Source organism: Panthera uncia, assembly GCF_023721935.1.
Source record: "Panthera uncia isolate 11264 chromosome A1 unlocalized genomic scaffold, Puncia_PCG_1.0 HiC_scaffold_16, whole genome shotgun sequence".
Taxonomy (NCBI): domain Eukaryota; kingdom Metazoa; phylum Chordata; class Mammalia; order Carnivora; family Felidae; genus Panthera; species Panthera uncia.
Window position 1 is genome coordinate 5,919,934 of NW_026057576.1, and position 23,126 is coordinate 5,943,059.

General features: G+C 36.7%; 1 protein-coding gene across 3 annotated transcripts in view; it reads left to right on the plus strand.

Annotated features, from left to right (window-relative positions):
- Window positions 1-23,126, plus strand: part of CDK8 (cyclin dependent kinase 8) — a 112,248-nt gene that overhangs the window by 51,576 nt on the left and 37,546 nt on the right. For 2 of the 3 annotated variants that reach the window (XM_049646756.1, XM_049646755.1), the window contains exons 2-4: window positions 5,489-5,564; window positions 15,041-15,151; window positions 19,926-20,066. In XM_049646756.1, coding sequence (XP_049502713.1) covers window positions 5,489-5,564; window positions 15,041-15,151; window positions 19,926-20,066 — 328 coding nt within the window. Of the gene's footprint in view, window positions 1-5,488; window positions 5,565-15,040; window positions 15,152-19,925; window positions 20,067-23,126 lie in introns of those variants that run through there. The other variant, XM_049646757.1, reaches the window with a different exon arrangement.

A 23,126-nucleotide genomic window follows, 5' to 3' on the forward strand; every position in this document is an offset into this window, starting at 1 on the left:
TATTTTTATTGAGATATAATTCACATATAGCATTGTGTAAGTTTAAGTTGTACAACTTGTTGACTGATAAATTTGTATATTGTAATATGACTACCACTGTAGTGTAGCTAACACTTTTTTCCCCCCTAGTGGGAACAATTAAGATACAGTCTCTTAGCAACTTTGAAGTTTATAATATAGTATTGTTATCTATAATCACTATCCTGTTCATTAAACATCTCCCTGTGCCCCTCGCCCCAGGTAGTCACCATTCTACTTTCTGTTTTTACGAGTTCAGGGATTCCACATATAAGTGATATCGTACGGTATTTTCTTTATGGGATTTATCTCACTTAGCTTAATGTCCTCAGGTTCATCCGTGTTGTCACAAATGGCAGGATTTTCTTCTTTCTCGTGGCCAATATTGATCCTTTCTAAATGGCCCATTACCTGTCTCCACCGGAAGCTTGTAAAATCCGCTCATCTCCACTTTTCTGAAAGATGTAGGTATTGTGTCTTGATGTGGGTCTGTTTTCAGCTGTTTGTGGTGGGAACTCATTGGACCCTTTCAGTTTTAGAAACCCTGTCATTCAGTTTGGGAAGTTGCCTTGAATCACTTCTTTTCTCTGTTCTTTCTTTCTTAACTGCTAATTACTTGTATATTGGGTTTCATGGACTGGTTGTCTAATTTTTCTGGTTTTCTTTCACATTTCTTATTTTATTCTATTTTCTAGAAATATCTCTTCAGCTTTATCTTCCACTCAACCAGTTCTACTTCCAGAGTTATCTCGTACTGTCAGTTCTCTGATCTTGGAGGATTTTGCTGGATGCATCTAATTGGTCCTCAGTTTTCTTCACTGTCAGTGTCTGATCTAGTTTTCTCTTGGGTCTTGTTAATCAGTTAGTGTTTGTCCACTTACTTTCTAGTTTCCAAAGTTTTATGCTGCCTCCTCTCCATTTCTCATCCATGTGAGTTAATATTTTTAAAAAATTTCTTTGCCGTTTTTTAGTAGGGTTTTAGGAAGGAAGTGAAATTTCATACGTGTGTTCATTACTCTTTTGTACCAAAACACTGCTCATTTTTTTTACCCGCTCCTTTACGGCCATTTTCTATTACTGGCTTTACTCTTTCGTCATGGTTCCATTCTCTTCCTTTCGGCTTCCTCATGTAACACACTTTCCCTCAGCTTTCTTTATTATTTTTAATGTAGTATTTTCTTGTCATACTTACGTTTTTTTACTCTCCCTGAAGTGAAGCGCATATACTCTGTGTACCCCTCTTTGGACACAGATGACACAGCTGACCCCCTCCCATCTTCCCTCTGCCTGTTTCTAAAATCTCATCCATCCTCAGGACTGTGAGCATGTTTCATGATGTTAAACTGCTGCTGCTACTCTCTGCTATTCTCTGAGCATGTCACACCTTCCCCATCTTCTGTATTTTTGTACGTATCGTTCCCACTTTCTGGAACGTCTGCTCTTGCTACTGATTTCTCTCCACAGCCCCTCCCTCCTTTCCTCACCAACTTCTGAAATCTTGAAAATCTCTGCTTAGGTAGCCTCTTTCTGAAGCTTTCTTTCATCTTGCTTCAACCCTTCAAGTTGTAGTTGGTCCCTACTATTTATAGCACTTAAAACACTATATTGCAATTATTTATTTATGCAGGCTGACTACTTTAACCGGATCATGACTGAAACTGGGGAACAAATCCTTTTCCTCTCCAATGTGCCTTTTTACTGAAAAGTGACTGTGTGGATGGATATATAAATAAATGTGCTCTGTAAACCACAAAGTGCTGTTATATTATGACGGTAATTCAATGATTTTCAAGAGGAGGTTGCCTTTTTGATTATCAAACATCTAAAGTTTTTCTATTCTCCCATTTCACCTTTCTTGCTCATCACTTACCTTTATAAAATATAACACATATAATTACTTGGGATGGGGGAGAGAACTGTTTGCAGATTAGAATTTTTCAGTTCATTGAGAAGACATTTGCATATGGCAGCTTGGCCATTTACATACGAGAGAAATTCAGGGCTGTTGTTAAGGAGGTGAATGGGTAAGTCTTGGGTTTAATTTATTTTCTTTCCCACCACTCTCTTTCTCCTTAGAGTGCCCAGATCTAGGATGCTATCCTCAAATAGTACCTATAACAATCCCTTGTACTCACTCCTGGGTTAACCATCTGGTTAAACCAGTACCGTGTATGTGAAAGTGTCTAGCAGACGTATTCTAGTCCTGACGTCATTTTATTTTTGCATCCCCCTCTTCAACTTCATGTTTTTAATTCTTTCACACATCATTCAGACATAGTGAACATTGAGTGTAGGTACACTTAATGTATTTTTAAAATAATGAGTGCCCGTGGGGCTTTACTAGAAAGTATGTTATAAAGCCGATTGTCATAAGACAGATCTTTTTTTCAGAAAAATAATGTTGGAATTGGGATTTTTTTTTCCCCCACAGCTAAGGATTTGGTGTAAATATATTGCAATCACGAAGATAAAGCTACGTATGTTTTAATAATTTGAGATAATAAAGTAGTAAATGTACTTAAATGAATAGATTTTATTCAACCAAACCTCCTTTCATCCTTTCAAATCTTGAACTCTACCACCTTTGCCCGTGCTTTTATTTTTTAGGTTTATTTATTTGGAGAGGGAGTGGGGGAGGGGGAGAGAGAGAGGGAGAGAGAATCCTAGGTAGTCTCCGTGCTGGGAGCATGGAGCCAGATGCGGGGCTTGAACTCAGGAACCGTGAGATCATGATCTAAGCCGAAGTCCGGAGTCGGGACGCTTCACTGACTGAGCCGCCTAGGTGCCCTCCTCTTACTTATAGTATATGACCTAATTTCCAACATCAGGAAGATTTGAAGCCATCAGGTGAGAACTCTCCCTGAAAGTGTTTCTCCTTCTAGCCTTGTTTAATTTCTCCTCAGCATTTTCGTCTTTGCTCTCTTAACTTTTACCTGCCTCTCCCTCTTCCGTCAGCAGCTCCTTCGCTCTGGATTCTTCCTGGCCGTACTTAACCTATTCAGTTCTCTTCCCTCTTAAAATAATAGTAACTCTGTAAGCTTGCGCATCAGTCCAGCTACCGGTGTGCTTTCTCCCTCTCAGATGTCTCCGTTTATCATCTTAGTTTGCTTGTGCCCCATTCGTCGCCAGCTGCTGCACTGCGGACTCTGCCATTACATCACCACCTCAACTGTTGTCGCCCGGTCTGCTCTCTGGTGACTTCATCGTTGCTAAGTTCAGCGGACGCTTCTTCACCTCGCTAGTCTCCTCCGCAGCTTTCGCTACTATTTCCTATTCTACCCTTTTTGAAACTTTTTTTTTTTTTTTTGACCTCTCTGGCGTCACTTGACTCCCATGGCTTTGATTACCGTGTGTGTCCTAATTATAGTAAACGCGTGTCTTCAGCTTTCTCTCGAGCTTTAGACTTGTTGACTCAGCTTGCCATCCTCACTCTGGTATCTCGGATGTACCGCAGACTCGACCTACACAAAACGGAGCTGGCTTCTTCTGCCGTCGGTCCTTTTCCTCCCGTTTCTTATTTCAGTCGGTGATGTTGCTGGTAACCTGCTGCCTCGGCGCAAGTCATTATCTTTGGCTCCTCCTCCTTCCTTCTGACCAGTGCCCTGTCACCAAGTGCTACTGGTCCTGCCTTGCCGAGGCACTCCGGTCCGTGTCCTCTGTATAGAAACCACCGTTGTGCAGCCACCGCCGCCGTCTCTCAGCTGAAGTACTTTAACGCTGTTTACTTTTCAGTGGCTTCTCTGCCTCCTGTTCTTATTTGCTCTCCCAAAGCATTCAGAAGGCAGCCAAAGATACGTTTTCCCAATAAAATAGGATTGATATCTCTTATGAAAGAGATCTTTAATGGAGGGCTTCCTGTTATTCTTGGAGTAGAAAGACTTATGTTCTGGTTCCTGATTGATGTCCTGAGCCTCATCCCCCGTTGTTTACGATGTCTGTTCTCCTGAAATGCTTTTGTCTCGCCTCGTGCATCTTCACGCTGTGTTGCCGTCTTAACTCAAGCCGCGTACACGTACACAAATACACATACCCCCACATCAGCAGTTCTCAAACTCCGGTCTGGGAACCGCTCGTTACCCCCAGAATCCTTTCAGAGAATCCGAAGGTCAACACGATTTTCCTACTAGTGCTGTGATGTCACAGTTGACCCTTGAGTACGTGGGGGTTGGGGGCGCCGACAGCCTACGCGGTCACCACGGTCTACAATGCACATATAACTTTTAGTTCCCTAAGAACTTGACTGCTTAAGCCATAAGATCACATAAACAGCAAATTAAGCACATGTTTTTTATGTTACGTATGTTATTTCCTGTGTTCTTAACAATAAAGAAAGCTTGAAAAAAGAAAATGTTACTGAAACGAGAAGAGAAAATATATTTACAGTACTGTATTGTATTTGTTGAAAAAAATCTGCATATAAGTGGACCCGTGCACCTCAAACCCATATTGTTCAAGGGTCAGTGGTATTTCCTTTCTCACTGTCTCGTGAGTGTACAGTGGGTTTTTTTCCCAAAGGTGTCATAACGTGACATCATCGCTCTGCTGGCTAACGGATAGGTGCTGTGTATTCTGTTTTTACAAGTTCCCATTTTTAAAATCGAAGAGGGTAAATACTGATAGATATGACGAACAAAACCTCGCAGGTCCTCAGTGATATCCAAGAGAGTAAAGGGGTCCTGAGTCAAAACAGTGTGAAAATTGCCACTTAGGCCCCAGTTGAATGGTGTTTCTTCTGAGAAGTCCTTGCTTAGGTCCTCCCCCAGAGTAACTGTTGAGTAACCTCTGCGGTTTGCGCTTGCCCTATCATAGCGCTTAGATTGTACTGCGGTATGTTAGTTACTTATCTGTCTAGGCCAGCAGACACGGAAAGCTCCATAGAAGAAGGAACTCTGCTCTAACCCCCATACCGAGCACAGTTCTGAATACATAGTAAGTGCTTAGTAAACACATGTTGACTGAATCTCTTCAAAGGTATTTGGGAGATAGGAGGACTATAACATGTTTGAAATTATAACCGTCTTGTACTTTACTGATGCATTCATTTCTTAATTTTTTTTTGACCCACCAATATCTGAATGGGTTTTAGGAAGCAAGGTTATGTGTGTGTGTGTGTGTGTGTGTGTGTGTGTGTGTGTGTGTTGAGGGTACAGTACACACGCACACGTGTGTATAAAAGGAAATCTATACGTATCATTGCTGAAAGTCTGGAGCTCCATTTCTGAATCTTTGTCTTCCCCAAACCATGGAGGCTTGGACAAGTCTTTTTATTACTTTGAATGTAACTTTCCTCAGCAAATAATGGGATTGAACTAGATTATCTAAAAACTTCTTCCTATATGATACTGTTTAACACATGTGAAAAGTGGTCTGTGTATCAAATATGTGGCTTATATTTATTTATATTTTATATTACTAAAAATGCACATAAATTTAGTTTTATCTGTATATTAAAATCAGTTTGTTTTTGCAGGAAAGATGATAAGGACTATGCTTTAAAACAAATAGAAGGAACTGGGATCTCTATGTCGGCATGTAGAGAAATAGCAGTAAGTGAAGCTCTTTTTATAATCATTATTATCATTTGACTCATGAATGTCAACTATGTGGTCTCTGAATTGTATTTGTCACATATACACATTAATTGAAAGTTGGTAAATATTTTTCATATTGACCATTTGTAGAAAAATCTATTTCTTTCCTAAGAGAACTAAAGGTGGCATGTAGTTCTAGCAAAAATGTCTGCATAAATTCATTTATTTGGGAGTACGTCAGTCTTAGTTGTTTATATAAATATATATTTTTCTGATAAATGTCACTAAATATTAAGGGTCCAGTTATTATTTCATTGGGTGCAATAAAAGTAAGTTTGTAGGAACCTATATGTTCATTAAAACTAGTATTTCTATTTTAATGAGATTGATGTCATTACATGAACTTAAAATGAGATTGTGTTACTTGATTTTTATTGTATCTGTTCATTTGAATATGTTAAAAATATGCGCTGTTTTCTTTTGGAAACTTAGCTTTCCATATGGCATTAGAATCTCATTTTAATCCCAGAGGAAAATATTCATCTTAATGCACTATTAAATAATTATTCACAGATTTAAACTGAGTTTTACTTTCATGAGATTTACTTCAGTTTTTACTATTGTGGCACTGTGGGTCCAAATTTATCTTTTCTGGCTGTAATCAGAATATTATAGAATATATATTATAATCTTGTTGCTTTTAGCCCTTGTATCTATCCACAGATAATAGGCTATTGTGAGCTAGATATATTAACTTAGATAATTTTACTCATTTAGTAGATTTATACCACTGGGTTTTCATTCATTTGTTGTATGTCATGTTGACAGGAACTAGAGTAGGTAAAAGTAAAGAAACAGAACAGTCAGGGTCCCTGGCCTTGAGTATTTACATGCTGATGAGGAAAGACACTCATATATCTTATAATAATGGTATACCAAGCACAGTGGTAGAACTGTATGGAGAATGGGAAAAGGATCTACATCTAACTGAGAAAATCAAGGAAGGTTCCAGGAAGACATGTAAGAATTACCTCCACGAGGGAAGAGTAGAGGTGAGGTGGAGGGTATGCCATGCTGGAAATTCTCTTTCATGTAATTGATAGATTTTTAATGCTCTTGAATCTAGAGGAAGGATATCTGTACATTAACTATCAGTTCTTCCAGCATCTACAGTTCTGTATATTCTAGTTAGTTTTAAAGAATTAAAATCCATTGAACTGTGGTCGGTGATGTTAGATGTCATGATAGAGATTTTCTTTGGAGGGGTCAGGGAGTGATGGAAAGTGGAGACAAGGGAACTTTCAGGATTCTAGTAATGTGCTGTTTCTTGTTCTTGTTCTGGGTTTGGTTACGTGGGTTTAGTATGTGAGAACTCACCGAGCTGTGCACTTAACGGGTTTGTGTGCTCTTCTCTGTGTGTATTAAACTTCAGCAAAATGTTTTGAAAACAGCTCATTTTAGGAACAGACATTCTTCATGTGTATGTTGATAACTGTAAATGAAGTTAAGCTCGGAAAGAAATATGAACACTTATTTTTAACGTATATGATTATGGTTTTTCAACCTAAAGTGAGCACAAATTTTTATTTTTGATGAAATTTACTATTGTTTCCTTTTCGCGACCGTTGTTTTCTGTGCCTGACTGAAGAAATCTTTACCCACGGATTGTGAAGATATTTTCCTGTGTTTCCTTCTAAAAGCTGTATAGTTTTGGTTGTACGCTTTAGTTTGGGTTCTGTTTAATTCATTTTTGTTTGTATACATGTGATGTAAGGTTTGAGCTTCTCCCCTCCCCTGGCAAAAACTTAAATGACTATGTAAGTGTGAACTGTTCTGGGCTCTGTTCCATTCTTACTGATCTCTTTGTCCGCCCTTATGCCATTATGAGGTCACTCTAGCTTTACAGCAAGATTTGAAGTAAGATTGTATAAGGCCACCAGCTTTAGTCCTCTGTTTCAGGATTGTTTGGGCTATTTTAGGTCCTTTTCAGTATCATATGAATGTTTGAATCAGCTCATTTTTATTTCTAAAATATGCATGCTGGGATTATGGTTTGGATCAATTCGGGGAAAACTAATACCTTAATAATATTGCATTCAGTCCATGAAACTCAAAAGATAAACTTTCTGTTTTTTAATATTTTCTTTAATTTTTCTCAATAGTGTTTTGTAGTGTTTTGTAGTTTCTCAATAGTGTTTTGTAGTTTTACCTCTTTTCATCTTTGTATTTTTTTTCTTATTGCACTGACTTGGCTTCCATATAATGTTGAAGAGTAATGAGGACGGACATCTTTGACTTGTTCCCAGTCTTGGGGAAAGTGTTTTCAGTGTTTCACTATTAGATAAAATGCCAGCTATAGGTTTTTATAGATGCTGTCAGTCAGACTTAGGAAGCTCTTTCTAGTTTTTTCATAAGTGGTATTGAATTTTATCAGATGCTTTTTTTCTACGTGTACTGAAATGACCCTATAGTTCTCTTTTATTCTGTTTCATTGGTAGACCGCATTGATTTTTAATGTTTGTCCAATTTTGCATTCTTGAAATAATCCCTGCTTGGTTGTTTATTGCTAGATTTGATTTACTAGTGTGTTGTTAAGGAGTTTTAACTGTCTGAGTTTGAAGGATGTTGTTCTATAATTATCTTTTCTGTAATGTCTTTGTCTTTGGTATCAAGATTATGCTGTCCTCGTGAAACACGTTATGCAGCATTTCTTCATCCCCTGTATTCTGAGTTTCTGTAAGATTGGTAGTTTTTCTTCTATAAATATTTGATAGAATTCACAAACTAATATTATATCCTTAATAGCATCTAGTATTTGATATTTTGTATTTTTTATGTAGTTTGTCTATTTCACGCAAGTTGTTGATTTATCAGCACCAAGTTGTTCATATTATTCCCGTATCTTTTCATATCTGTAGCTTCTGTAGTGATGTCCTGTTTCAGTGGAGGTTGGTAATTTGTATTTTCTCTCTATGTTATCGATCTCTACTCTCTATTATTTTTTTTCCTTCTACTTTTGGCTTACATTTCTTTTTTATCTTCTTAAGGTGGAACCTTAGGTCATTGATTTTTATTTATTTATTTTTTATTTATTTATTTTTTTAATTTATTTTTGAGACAGAGACAGAGCATGAACGGGGGAGGGTCAGAGAGAGGGAGACACAGAATCTGAAACAGGCTCCAGGCTCTGAGCTGTCAGCACAGAGCCCGACGCGGGGCTTGAACTCACAGACCGCGAGATCATGACCTGAGCCAAAGTCGGCCGCCCAACCGACTGAGCCACCCAGGTGCCCGGTCATTGATTTTTAAATGGTTCTTTTCAATAAGCAATTAAAACTGTAAATTTCCCTTTAAGCTGTATTCTACTTGCATTCCATAAGTTTTGTTACATTGTATTTTCATTATCATTTAGTACAGAATATTTTCCATTTTCTTTGTGATTCTTTTCTTTTATTGATAGATTATTTAGAAATATATTGTTTAATTTTTTAAACATGTGTGGAGCAGAATAGAAAACCCAGAAATGAACCCACAAGTGTGTCAGTTAATCTTTGACAAAGGAGAAATGAATTTATAATGGGAAAAAAGACAATCTCTTCAACACACGGTATTGGGGAAACTGGACAGCTATATGCAAAAGAATGAAACTGGACTACTTTCTTAAACAGTACACAAAAATAAACTCAAAATGGAATAAAGGCCTAAATGTAAGACATGAAACCATAGAAATCCTTGAAGAGAGCACAGGCAGTCAATTCTCTCACATCATCTATAGCAACACTTTTCTAGATATGCCTCCTGAGGTAAGGGATACAAAAGCAAAAATAAACTGTTGAGACTACATCAAAATAAAAAGGTTCTGCACAGCGAAGGAAACAGTCAACAAAACTAGAAAGCAACCCACTTAATGGGAAAAGATATTTGCAAATCACATATCTAATAAAGGGTTAGTGTCTAAAATATATAAAGAACTGATAAAACTGAACACTCATAACAAATAACCCAGTTAAAAAATAGGCAGATGACGTGAATAGGCATTTCTCCAAAGAAGACATCCAGATGGCCAATAGACAAAAAAGACGCTCAACATCACTCATTATCAGGGAAATGCAAACCAATACTACAATGAGCTATCACCTTATACCTGCCGGAATGGCTAAAATCAAAAACAGAAGAAACAATATGTGTTGGCGAGGCTGTGGAAAAAAAGGAATCTTCTTGCACCATTGGTGGGAATGCAAACTGGTGTAGCAACTGTGGAAAACCGTATGGAGGTTCCTGAGAAAGTTAGAAATAGAACTACCCTAGAGTTGCCTGGGTGGCTCAGGTGGTTAAGCGTCTGACTTCAGCTCAGATCATGATCTAACAGTTTGTGGGCTCAAGCCCCGCGTCAGGCTCTGTGCTGACAGCTCAGCAGCTGACCGCTGCTTCAGATTCTATGTCTCCCTCTCTCTCTGCCCCTCCCTCCCTCCCTCCCTCCCTCTCAAAAATAAACATTAAAAAAAGTTTGTTTCTTTTAATTAAAAAAAAATATTACTACCCTAGGATCCAGTAATCACACTAACTGGGTATTTACCCCTAAAATGCAGAAACACTTGTTCAAAGGTATACATGCACCCGTGTGTTTATTCCAGTATCATTTACAATAGCCAAATTATGGAAGCAGCCCATAGCTATCGTCAGACCTATGGCATAAATTCAGAATTTATTATTTTTGCCATATTGTAAAGTTTTAATATTATAAATCAATGTCATTTTGAGAATATTGGAGATTTTCTTATCTTCTCACAGCTACACATGGTATTTATTAACAAGATACAGCTTCAAATATTATTAATTTTTTATTTATTTGTACTTTAAGAGTTCAAATTAAGGGTGATATTAGATGGCACAATTAGAATGAATTAAGTTTGTAATGAATGACATATTAAGACGTTTATATTTTTAGCAGTGATCTTAGTATTCAGGAAATTACAGCAGTTTGTTCCCAGTAGAATTAGAAGAGTTTAGGTGATTTTTGTGATGGAAACCACTGCTTAAGCTTATTCAAACCTTTTCTTTAATTTTTTTTTAACTCAAAATCTTCAAAAAGGCAAAAAAAAAAAAAAAACCAGCCTTAGAAAATGTTAAGAAATATGTAACTACATGCTGTGGGCTCTGTACGGGGTGATGAAATGCTGAAGTTCTTTTCATCAGCTTTGAAAACTGGGATGTTCCCAGTGCCAGAGTACCAATGTCAAAGCATTGTCTGTGGCACTTAAAGCCCTAGCCAAATAAACCTGTGCTTTACTTGGCTTGACCACTTACTAGCTTGTAGGGCCCAAGGCAAGATAACTGTGTTTTTGTTTCCTCATCTGTAAAATGGTAACAGTGTCTCATAGGGTTTATCGTGAGGAGCTTAGCATACTTCTTTGGACACAATAAACTCCAGGTAAATGTTAGCTGCTCTCAGTAATGGGTTACCACTACTGCAGCCGCAGCCTAGGATTGCCTGCTTACTTGCATTTGTCTCCTACTGGAGAACCTCAGCAAGTCTTAGCACATTTTATGTCCGGGACCTAGTGTATCTCCCACAGTGGCTGGCATGTAGGAGGTATTTGGTTAATGTTAGCCCTGCTAAATGTAGCACAGCTCCCTGGTTTTTTGGAAGTACTTCAATAGAAATATTTACTTAGATGTAATTCCCCACTGAGACTCGGTTCCATCTCTAATCCCACAGTGACCCATCCCCTGATAAATCTCCCTTAAAAAAACACCCCGCATAGAGTGTTTTACTTACTCACTAATAGTAGTTATTTACTGAGTTAGTTTACCAAGGCTGCCATAGCAAAATACTATGGACTGGGTGGCTTAAGCAACAGAAACTGACTCTCTCCGTGGTGGAACTTGTAAGTCCAAAATGGGAGAGTCTGCAGAGTTGGGTTTCCTCTGTGGCTTCTCCTGGTTTTGCAGACGACTATTCTCTTGTGACCTCTTGGAAGGTCCTGTCTGTACCAGCTGCCCTGGTGTCTCTCTGTGTGTCCTACCTAATCTCTTCTTATAAGGTCACCATTCAGATTGGATTAGGGCCACCCTAATGACCTTATTTTAACTTAATTGCCTCTGTAAAGGTCTTATGTTCTGATACAGTCACATTCTGAGGTACTGGCAGTTAAGGCTTCAACATATGAATGTGAGGGAGAACACAGTTCAGTCCATAACACTTACTGTTACTTACTTACTATGATAATGATAGCACTGACTGTTAATATATTTTTAAATTATTACTCTCGAAGATTTGTTGTCTGACTCATCAGGTAGATGTTTTAAAAATAGAAGTGGATTTTTTTTAAGTTTATTTATTTATTCTGAAAGCTAGGGGAGAGGCAGAGAGAGCGAGGAGAAGAGAGAGAGAATCCCAAGCAGGCTCTGAACTCGTGCAGAGCCGATTGAGGGGCTCTAACCCACAAACTGCGAGATCATGACCCGAGCCGTAATCAAGAGTTGGATGCTAAACCGACTGAGCCACCCAGGCGCCCCAAGAAGTAGATTCTTAAAAGAAGTAGACTGGTTTTATGATGAAAGCAGTGATCTTAGTCCACAGGTCAGAAGCCAAAGGGTGTTTTGTATGATGCCTGTACATTTGTATATATTTTTTAATTCACAAATTCATTAATCATCAAATACCTAATGAGTGCCTACCAGGTGCCCAGGCAGTGTGCTAGAACCTAGCAGTGAAATGGTGAGCAAGGCACTGTGCCTGTCACTGTGCATTTCACACCCTAGTATATATTTAGACATCTGTGCTTATGAAGTATAATGAGAAATAGCCCCCCCAGAGTGTTAGGTCTTGGAAGGTATTGGTATTAGAGTGTTGGCTTTGTGTTTTAAACGTCAATTAATTAGTTTTAAAAGCATTTAAAGCCTGATTGTAACCACTACCTAGGACTATGACCATGAGCAAATTATTTAATACCCTCAAACCACAATTTTCTCATTTATAAAATACAAGTAATATAAATATTTCATGCAGTAATTTCTGATTAAGCGAGATAAGGCATGTCCTCTGCTTATTTAGCACCATGTTTGGCCCTCTAGAGAACTTAATAAAGTATGTTGCTGGTTGTTTCCCCCACTTCCCCAGTACAGGAGCTAAGCCTCATCTTGGAAGTAAAATTGAGGGGTTATCTAAGAATAGCTTTATATGCAGGTTTCTAATGGAGTTTGTCGTAATTTCTACCCTGCCACTTTCCAGAAATGATTTGAAATAGTGCCTGAGAAGTGTGTTCCAATCGTGAGGTAATAGAGAAAACGCTTGACCCAGAACTAAGGTGAACTTAGCACTAGGGCTGGCTCTCCAGCCAGCTGGATTATCCTGGGTGACTCCGAGGTCTAGACTTCCCCTATCAGATTCTTTGCCTTGTTTACTACTTAGGAAATGGTTAATCTTAAATACTGCCCCTTTAGGTTTCTGAGGATTTGTGTGTACTCTCTAAAGTCTCATAGCTTTGAAATTATATTCTAAAAGCAGAAATAGATAACTTGAATTTAATCTTGCTTCTGAATAAAATAATTATCCCTTTCCGGAGAATAATCGTTAATGTAAGTGATTTAACATACAGTCCATTCATAGTCTTTCCTTTGCTGAATTCATTTTAGAGTCCCTAATATATTGTTAACATTGTATTTATATTAATTCTTGTTTTGGTAGCAGCGTTCTTATAAAACGTACTGAAGTCGTAAGTTCCAAGACCTTGACTTTCTCACATGGCTGTCATGTATTTGGAACACATTTGGAAGCCACTGTGTAAGTCAGTTGTAACTGATAAATACGTAGTATTAGGCTTCATGAGAAATTTTTTCTTGTCATTGTTGGAGCTGTTGTTTCTTTTTTTGCTTGACGAGGTAGGAATACTTTTTAACCTTTTAATCCTAATGGATTATTAGGACCACATTGGTTATGAAATGGGAATAAAATAAGGAGATAAAAGATTTTAGATAAAAGAATGTCCTTCTAGGAAATGAGAAAGGTTAAACCCATAAAAATGTGTTCTACTTAGATGTTTCTGTCTGCATAAGTTCTTTATTATTTTATTAAAGGCTAAAATATTTTAATCAATTTTACTATATATTTGAAATGCCTGAGAAAATAGGTATCATATCTCACAGAATTACAGATCTTAATTCTCATCTGCTATTTGATATTGATAAATGTTGTATTTTCTAATGTCGTGATTAGTTTTTTTTTAAAGAATTGCAAACTACACATTTAAGTTCAATTGTTTTATGATGTCAAAACATAGACAACTAGCAAAATGGGAGAAAACATTTGTAAATCATTTATCTGATAAGGGATTAATATCTACGCTAAAGGATCACAACAACAAGAAGAAAAAAACAATTCAAAATTGGGCAAAAGACTTTGGATAGACATTTCTTCAAAGGAGGTATACAAATGACCAATGAGCACCTTAAAGAAGATGCCTAACCCATTGTTAGGGAAAAGGCAAATCAAAACCACAGTGAGATACTACTTCATATCTGTTACAATGTGGCTGTTATTAGAGAGGGGGGAGAAAAAGGAAAGTAGGTGTTGATGAAGATGTGGAGAAATTGGAACCCTCATGCGTTGCTGATGGGAATATAAAATGGTACAGCTGCTGTGAAAACCGGTTTGGTGTTGCCTCCAAAAGTGAACCACAGAAGTCTCAGACATACGATCCACCAATTCCACTCCTGGGTATATTTCCAAAGAATCGAAAGCAGAGACTCAGGTAGCTGTATACCAGTGTTCACAGCAGCATTATTTACAGCAGCCCAAACATGGAAACAACTCAAGTACATCAGCAGATGAATGGATAAACAAAAGGTGGTACATACATACCGTGGAATGTATTCAGCCCTAAGCAAGGAAGGAAATTATGACGCTGCTAGTGCTACAGTGTGGCTTAACCTTCAAGACATTATGCTAAGTGAAATAAGCCAGACACCAAAGGACAGATACTGTAGGATTCTAATACTTTAAAAGAGGTACCTAGAGTAGGCAAATCCATAGAGACGATGTAGAGTAGAGGTTAGCAGTGGCTGAGAGAAGAGAAGGGAAATGAGGAGTTATTGTTAAATGGGTACAGAGTTTCTGTTTAGGATCATAAATAGTTCTAAAATGGGTAGTGGTGATGGTTGCAAACATTTTGAGGAGACTTAATGCTATTGAATTGTACACTTAAAATTGTTAAAATGGTAATTTTAATGTTATGTATTTTATCACAAAAAATAAAAATGAAATAAGAAAACCAACTAAACAATAACAGCAAAACAGATTTACTCAATTATATCTTTTCCAAACAGTTTTTCCTCATCTGTATGGACACTTTTAAAATAGTGTGGGTAGTTATGAGATTTTTAGGATTGATTACCATTGGGTTTTTATTGCCTGTGAATTACAAATGGTGTGGTTTATTTAACATGATTTTCATAGCAAAAATTTTTAATGGATCTTCCTTATTTTGCAGTTACTTCGAGAGCTTAAGCATCCAAATGTCATCTCTCTTCAAAAGGTGTTTCTGTCTCATGCTGATAGGAAAGTGTGGCTTCTGTTTGACTACGCTGAACATGACCTCTGGGTAAGGTGAATTGTGGTAGGCATCAAGTCATTGGTTTTAGTCAGGGATTAAAGGTGACTAAAAACAATTTTAGGAGTTTATCTTACTGTGAGATTTACATTTTTTTAAGTAAAAGTGACCTCACAGAATATGGTTGATGAATTACCAAGACTAGGGTATTTTGCTTTGTATTATTACTTTTTGATCTTATCAATTTGATCTTTGTAACGTGCTACAGAAAACAGTAGAATCTCAACAGTATAAACAACTATTCGGTGTGGTATCTTAGCTGCAGATTTTTGATAAAATTTTTAAGGTAACTGTAATAGCCATTTTGTTCTAGGATTTAAAAGCAGCATGTTTCCTTTTACTCTGTAAAGGAATATAAGATGAGAAAGTGGTATCCGTGTGTAGGGAGACAAATACGTTAGAGCTAGTCATTCTGTTATTTGTCATACAACACCAGGCAAATCTCTTAATGTCTCTGAGTGGGGGGGGGGGGGCGCTGAAGTTGTAGGTGCCCCCCCCCCCCAATCTGTAAAATGTGATACTTTTCCTGCTTTTCTACAGGATTTTTTGGAAGAGCAGTTTTGTATTTGGAAAGCTTTATAAGCTAAGTGTAGTATACAAATCTAACATACTATTAATCATTTCCTGGATATTCACACTTAATACCATATTCTTATGTATTGCTTATTTCCATAAACAGAAATTCAGTATTGTACTTACTTGAATTGGGCATGGTCTCGTTTAGGAAGAATTCTTTGTGGAAGACAGCTTCCAGTCAAATCCTTGAAGATTCTCAAAGTCAAGTGATTACAGTCTCTTAGATGAGTTTTATTAGGTTAGCTAATATAATGACAAAAATGATGTTACATTGATAAAAATTACTGTAAACTGAGAATTTATTTTTTTAATTTTTTTTTACTTTTATTTATTTTTTTTATTATATGAAATTTATTGTCAAATTAGTTTCCATACAACACCCAGTGCTCATCCCAAAAGATGCCCTCTTCAATGCCTGTCACCTACCCTCCCCTCCCTCCCACCCCCCATCAACCCTCAGTTTGTTCTCAGTTTTTAAGAGTCTCTTATGCTTTGGCTCAGAATTTAAATTTATCTTGGCTAAAGAGCTGAAGTACAAAGAGCTAACTCAGTATTTTGCATTTACTCAGTAGATTGTTTTTAAAACCGGTATTTACGAAAGTCTTGGGCAACTATCAGATTTACTCTATTAATCATAACGGTTATGTTTTTTGAAACTCTGAAGTGCAATCTTGGGGGTAAGAGTTGATGATATATAAAATGAAAATCTGTAGCAAGATAGCCAAAATAATTTTGAAATATACTCACAAAACTTATATGCTGATCAGTCTCGTGTAAAGAACAAGTTAACACAGACTACAGTTGAGAAAATAAAACAAGTAAGCGAAAACCCAGTATTACATTGAGTTAATTCATTAACAAGTGCTTCACTTCTGTGAACTCTATTTTTTCTGATATTTAATAAGTAATTTAATAGGATCTTTAAATATTTCACTGTGATTTGTATACTGGCCTATATGTATATTTCTGTACTGGCTATGCATCTCTTGAGATAAATAAAAGAAAACAAACATACATACAGATCTTCCTTGACCTACGATGGAGTTAGATCCTGATAAATGCATCGCAGATTGGAAGCATATCAAGTCAGAAGTACATTTCATACACCTAGCCTGATTGCTGAACATCATAGTGTAGCCTAGTCTACCTTAACTGTGCTGAGAACACTCAACATCCCCCTCCAGTTGTTGCAAAATCTCCTAACACAGAGCCTGTTTTGTAATGAAGTGCTCGGTACCTCACATCATCTGTTGAACACCATCCTGAACTTGAAAACCAGAATGGTTGTGTGAGTGTGGAATGGTTGTAGCGCGTTGGCCGTTGCCCCTCACTGAGGTACAGCAGCTGCCGCCGCCTGGCATCCTGAGCGAGCACTGGCCTGCGTGCTGCTAGCCCGGGAAAAGATCACATTTCAGAATTCGAAGTGTGGTTTCTGCTGAATGCTCGTCGCTTTTGCTCCATCACCACGTCAAAAAATCATAAGTTGAACCACTGTAAGTCAGGACCATCTGTACTGGTATGCAAGGGATTATAATATTCTGGCTCAGTTTCAGGTATCTTCAAAATAATTTACAGTTTTCATTCAGCTGCACTTTGTAGATGTAAAAACAAGATTTTGAAGTGAAACTAACACAAGTAAACAGTAAATAGTTTGGAAGGAAGTTCACCTCCTGAAAATAGTAAAATAGTTTTCAACTCTTGCTAATTTCCAGAATTAACCTCATTTACATAATTTTAACCCTAACAGGTTTCAGAAGTGGAAACTTCTATGGGATTCATATACTTTCAGATTTATAAGGAGTATTTTTCACTGTGTGGATTTCTGTTTTCCATGAGTAAATGCAATTTGATTCAAATTATTTTTGTAAGTTATCTGTAAAGAATTGTTTTGAACTGAAAGTAGACATCACATTTTCTATTCTATGAAACTATTGTCCACAGTCAGTGCTGGTTGTAAATATTTTTGTTGTTGTTCACTTCTGTTCTTTTAAAATAAATCTGATCAAATCAAATTGGGATTCTGTTAATAAAAATTTATTAAATTAGTGTGGCCGATATTGAATTGGACGCTCATTCTCAAGCCTAACATGAAATCAAATTATATGATCCAAATTTATGAGAAATTGTGTAGGCTGGTTTATAAACATAATTTGTAATAAATCATGATTTGTAATAGTTGAACATAGGAGATCGTATTGTATTCAGTATAATTTCTAGCTAGTATGTGATATTTAATTTTACGTGTCAATATAATAATTATACTTTCGCAGATTATGCTGCATGCAGTGTTCCCAGATGTGTATACATGGGCATCATTGGCCTTATTGTCCTCTTATTAATACTCATTTAAGTCAAATAAGTACTTTTAATGTTCATTTTAATAAAAATAAAATAATTCCGTTTACTAAAACCTCCTTTATCCATTTCATTTTCTTATTTTAATTGGAGTGTTGAATTAGCTGGGGTAAGGCAGCAGAGGATAACAAAAACAGTTGCAGTAAAAAGAGTCATTTAAAAAAATCACTTAGGTGTTGGTGAAATTTCATGCTAAGCACACCGCATATTTTTTATATAGCCCTGGAATAAAAACAAAGGTAAGCGATTTCCCCAGTGTAGTTTTTTGTAGTTATAACATATTGGTAAAAAAGTAATTTGTTGAACCCTAATGAAAATGTTAACTGAAGGGGTGCTTAACTGGCTTAGCCAGTAGAGTGTGCAACTCTTGATCTTGGAGTTGTAAGCTCGAGCCTCACGTTGGGGATAGAGATTACTTAAAAATGTTAACTGGAGGAGTGCATATGGCATCATTTATTGTACCTCCCCTACATATTCTTTTCTTCTCACTCTGTCAAGTTTTAATTTTTATAAATAATGATGTATTTTAATCTATTTTGATTAAGCTCTGAAAACCACTAGCTCTTAAGGTGAACAGACTTTATTGTCACACCATTTCTTAGGATATGTGACAGAACATTCTAGATTATTGAGTTTTAGCTCCATTTTGCTTGACTGTTTTAAAATACTTTGGGCAGATAACAGAAGAAAATTAAAATAGTGTTATGCTGCTAATAAAGTATAGATTAATCATACTACATGCAGGCTGCAGGCTGACACTTTTATTTTCCCACCAGGTAGTCTTTGCTATATATTTTTTTTTCTTTGGAAAGTAAAACTTCTTCACTCATGAATTACTAGTTATTCCTTATCCTTGTTCTACTTTCTATGTCATAAGAAAATAGGAGGTGAAAATGTTGACCTGTAATATAAAATATGTCTGTCCTGTTTTAGTTGTGTTTACTGATGTCAAGAATATGGTTGATATTCACCCATAAATACTGCTCAAGAGTCTGTTCTTCTGCACATGAGGTACCAGGCATATGCCTAGTGTTACACACAGCAGAGTTGATTTCAGCTGATTTGTAGGTGTTCTTGCAGTTTAAGAGTGCTTTAATTAAAACGAAGAAACCTGTCAAGAGAGTTTGAAACATGGGATCTTGTTTCTACTGAGGTACATTTGTTTATAAAGCAATTTTCTTGTTTATAAAATCGTATTGTGTTTTACGGGATGTCCACTAATACTGTTCCTAGAAAGTTTTTAATGAATAGTACAAGGCTATTTTTTTCTCATCTGAATCTTAGCTATTTCTAAATATTTCCACTGTGAACTGGTCATTTACATGTGATTTCTTTATGCTTCTGTGTATTTTATTGAAATAATTTCCCTGTGTGCTTCCTTTATAACCCATGTATTATAAATAGGTAACACATTTATGCTATGTCAGCCAACCCATAAGTATCTCTTGAAATTTGTTCTGTTTATTTTCTTTTCATTTAATTAGTACAGATAAAACAGATTCTGTTCTTGAAAATTTCTACCAGGTAAACAGGGGTCAAGTATATTCTGAAAGTATTTTTTAATTATACTTTTAAAATAAAATCACATTGCTCTCAACTTCTCTGTTGTAATCATTTGTTTTCTGAGACACGATCATTTGCTCAGGAAATGAGATTTTAGCTCCAGTTAGTAGGAAATTTTAAGTTTATGTTATCCAGCAGAATATGAAATTATATTTTCGATATCTTTGGGAATCCCTGAGTGTTTCTTTTTCTGTTAGGAAAATATTTTACATCAAGTGATCTTTCCCTCTTTTCTTTTTTAAGCTTCTGGTGATATTTTTCTTTCTTTCAGCATATAATCAAGTTTCACAGAGCTTCTAAAGCAAACAAGAAGCCAGTTCAGTTACCTCGGGGAATGGTGAAGTCACTATTGTATCAGATCCTAGATGGGATTCACTACCTGCATGCTAACTGGGTGTTGCACAGGGATTTGGTAAGTTGATACGTAGTTAGGTTTAAGCAGAAGGATGCATTTATAGTTGGTTGATTTTCTAGTTGTCTCTACATATCAGTGCTGCATAGACTTGCAAACCTTGTAGAAGGGTGAGAGTGCTGTAGTCTCCTTACAGTCTAGCCTCGTGCTGTTTATATGATGCATCCTGCTTCTCTGACGTATACTGGCTGGGGTTCCCTGAAGAGGTGAAAGAGGGCACATTTGTTTTCCTAAGCTTTTGTTTACTTTTAACTTTATAAATGAAGTCTAATTGATTATTAGATGCTAAGCAAACTCTAGTAATTGATATATTTGTGAATAACTTGGAAATGAAACTTCGGAGCCTACTGCAACTAAGGTACATATTAGAAGAGGAGATCTTAATTCAATCTGCTGGGTTTTTTTTTTTTTTTATGTTTATTTTTTTGAGAGATAGAGATCAATCTGCTTATTTTTAAGCCCCACTATATTAGTAGCAGTCTTTTGACCAGTAACATTTATTAATCATTATTGAGTACATTATCGAGAAGCCTTGCCATGTTAATGCACATTAAATTCTTAAGAATTCCACATGGCAGAATAATTTATGCCTTTTTATAAAATCCATCTAGCATGAAATTTTTCGTTAAATTGTGCGTTGTTCATTCATCTTCCTGGATGTAAATGATTTAAATCTCAAATTCCCCATATTGCATAATTACATTGTGCTTTGTTGTTCTTTTCTTTGTAAAGGTGGTAACTATAGTAAAGTTTGTGACAATGCCTTCATTCCAGTTACAAACACAGTGCTGGAAGTGATGACTTGGTCTCTGATCACATGTGTCACATAGTCACTGATAGTGACTTGGTCACTAGTCACTTAGTCACTTGGTGACATAGTCGATAGTGACTTAGCTTTTAGCCCTGTAGACTTTGAGATGGAGCTGATCTGCCCCTTGCACATGGTCTTTCTGAGCTGCTCTGTATTTAATGCCTTCAGATCAGATGTTGCAGTGTCATAATTTCTTGTGCTTTCATCTGTTTTCAACAAATCTCACAATATGCTTAAGGGTACTTATTTTATCTCCAGATCACATACCTAGAAAGCATTTAGACTAGGACCGATAACATCAGAAATTCGGTTGAAGGAACTTTTTTCCGTATGCAAATTTTATTTTTAATATTATTAGGGTATTTTATTTACAGTGGAATTACAGAAGTGAGACAAATCATTGGTTCCTTATGAAGCTGAAAGTAAATTTCAACTTTTAGGGGAGTCAACTATTGATACTTTTAAGCTACCGACCTTTTTTATGATCTCCGAAAGAATAAAATACGGCAAAGGGGCATTTTTCCCTAATTATGCTGAGATGACACTACATTTTCTTTTTGTTGTAAGTTATTTTTCATCGTGAAAACATGTCTGTTTATTAGATGAATACAAATTGAAAACAAATCAGCATTTCAGTTGTTATGTTAAATATATTATATATTTGAACCACTTACAGTAATACCAGCTACAGTAGTGAAAAATAGTTACAGTTTAATGTTTTTTTAATTTCTCTTTTGGGAAAGCTCTTTCTATTGGTGTGGCATAGACAAGTTCTCTTTGACCTAGAGATAGTGTGGGACGCTTCATTTTGGAGGTCTCCCCGTCTTTTAGTGGTGTGCCAAGAGGTGGGGGCCAGTGGGAGCAGTGCACCCTAGATGCCAGCATCAAAGGGATGCACCGTCTGAAGGTGACTTAAAAATAATAAACAGACTTTTGTAAGAGAATAAACAGGGGGACACCTGGGTGGCTCAGGCGGCTGAGCGTTGGGCTTCGAGTCAGGTCATGATCTCGTGGTTCTTGACTTCAGGCCCTTCATCAGGCTCTCTGCTGTCCACGCAGAGCCCACTCTGCATCCTCTGTCCCCCTTTCTCTCCGCCCCTCCCCTGCTCACGCTCTCGATCTCTCTCTCTCTCTCAAAAATGAACATTCGTTTAAAAAACGAGAAAAAAACATGAAAAGAGGTTACTTTTGATTGTCACCATATGCTGGCAATTGGGAACAGTGTCAGTGATAAAATATTCTTGTTCTCTGAGAAAACCATTCCCACTCCTCTTACCCCTCTCATCTGCCACTGCTGTCTGTTTAGTTGTTTATTTACCCAAAATATTTTCCGACCTGTAATGTATTGTCTGAGTACTGCTACCTCCTTTGACTCCCCCACTTAGAGTGAAAGCTCTTGAATCATTTGTGTATGACTGTTCACACCTAAGTCTCTTGTGCATTGTAGACACACAAGGTCCCACGGAACCATTGGGTCATTAAAGTGGTAACATCTGCCCCCAGTCTGGATCTTACCGGTTCAGGTGCTTACTTCTTGAATCAGTCCTCAGTTTCTGTAAGAAAGATTCGTTATCATAGTTTTTGTTAAAATGTGTCCACCTTCCTACCGACTAAAAAGTAAATTTTGGAGTTTTGATGGTATGTAATGCTCAACTATAATTACATTAGATATTCATATTTGTAGCAAAAAAGTACTTACTCTGAAGGATGTTCTTCAGAAGCTGATAACTTGACTTTAACTCTCTCAAATATTGTTATTTGCAGATGAAATACGTATCCTATTAGAACAAATATAATTAATGGCTGATTATATTCCTTGCCTCTTTGCAGTCAGGTTTAGATGAAATGTGGCAATACTGACCTAAACAGACCTATGTAAGATTTCTAATGTTTCAAATTGCTGACATGCCACGAGAAACATCAGACTAAGATGGATAATTGGCACAGACTCCCTAAAAATATCATTTTAATAATGCCCTAGAATGTTATTGAAAGTTTGCTTAATAAAATTGTCTTCATCATTAGTAGAAATAATGATCTGAGATGGTAGAATAATGAAGTTCTTTGTTTGATATGTGCAGTTGAACTTTAACAGTTAATAATCCTATTTAATAAATAAAGATTAATTTCATCACTATTAATCATCACATAGTAGCAGATCAGTTACTGGGGTCTGTCGTCCTTGGTGAGAAATAGAGATTTAATAATTCTGAAACTCTGGTTGGACTGAAGTCGGTAATAATTGCATA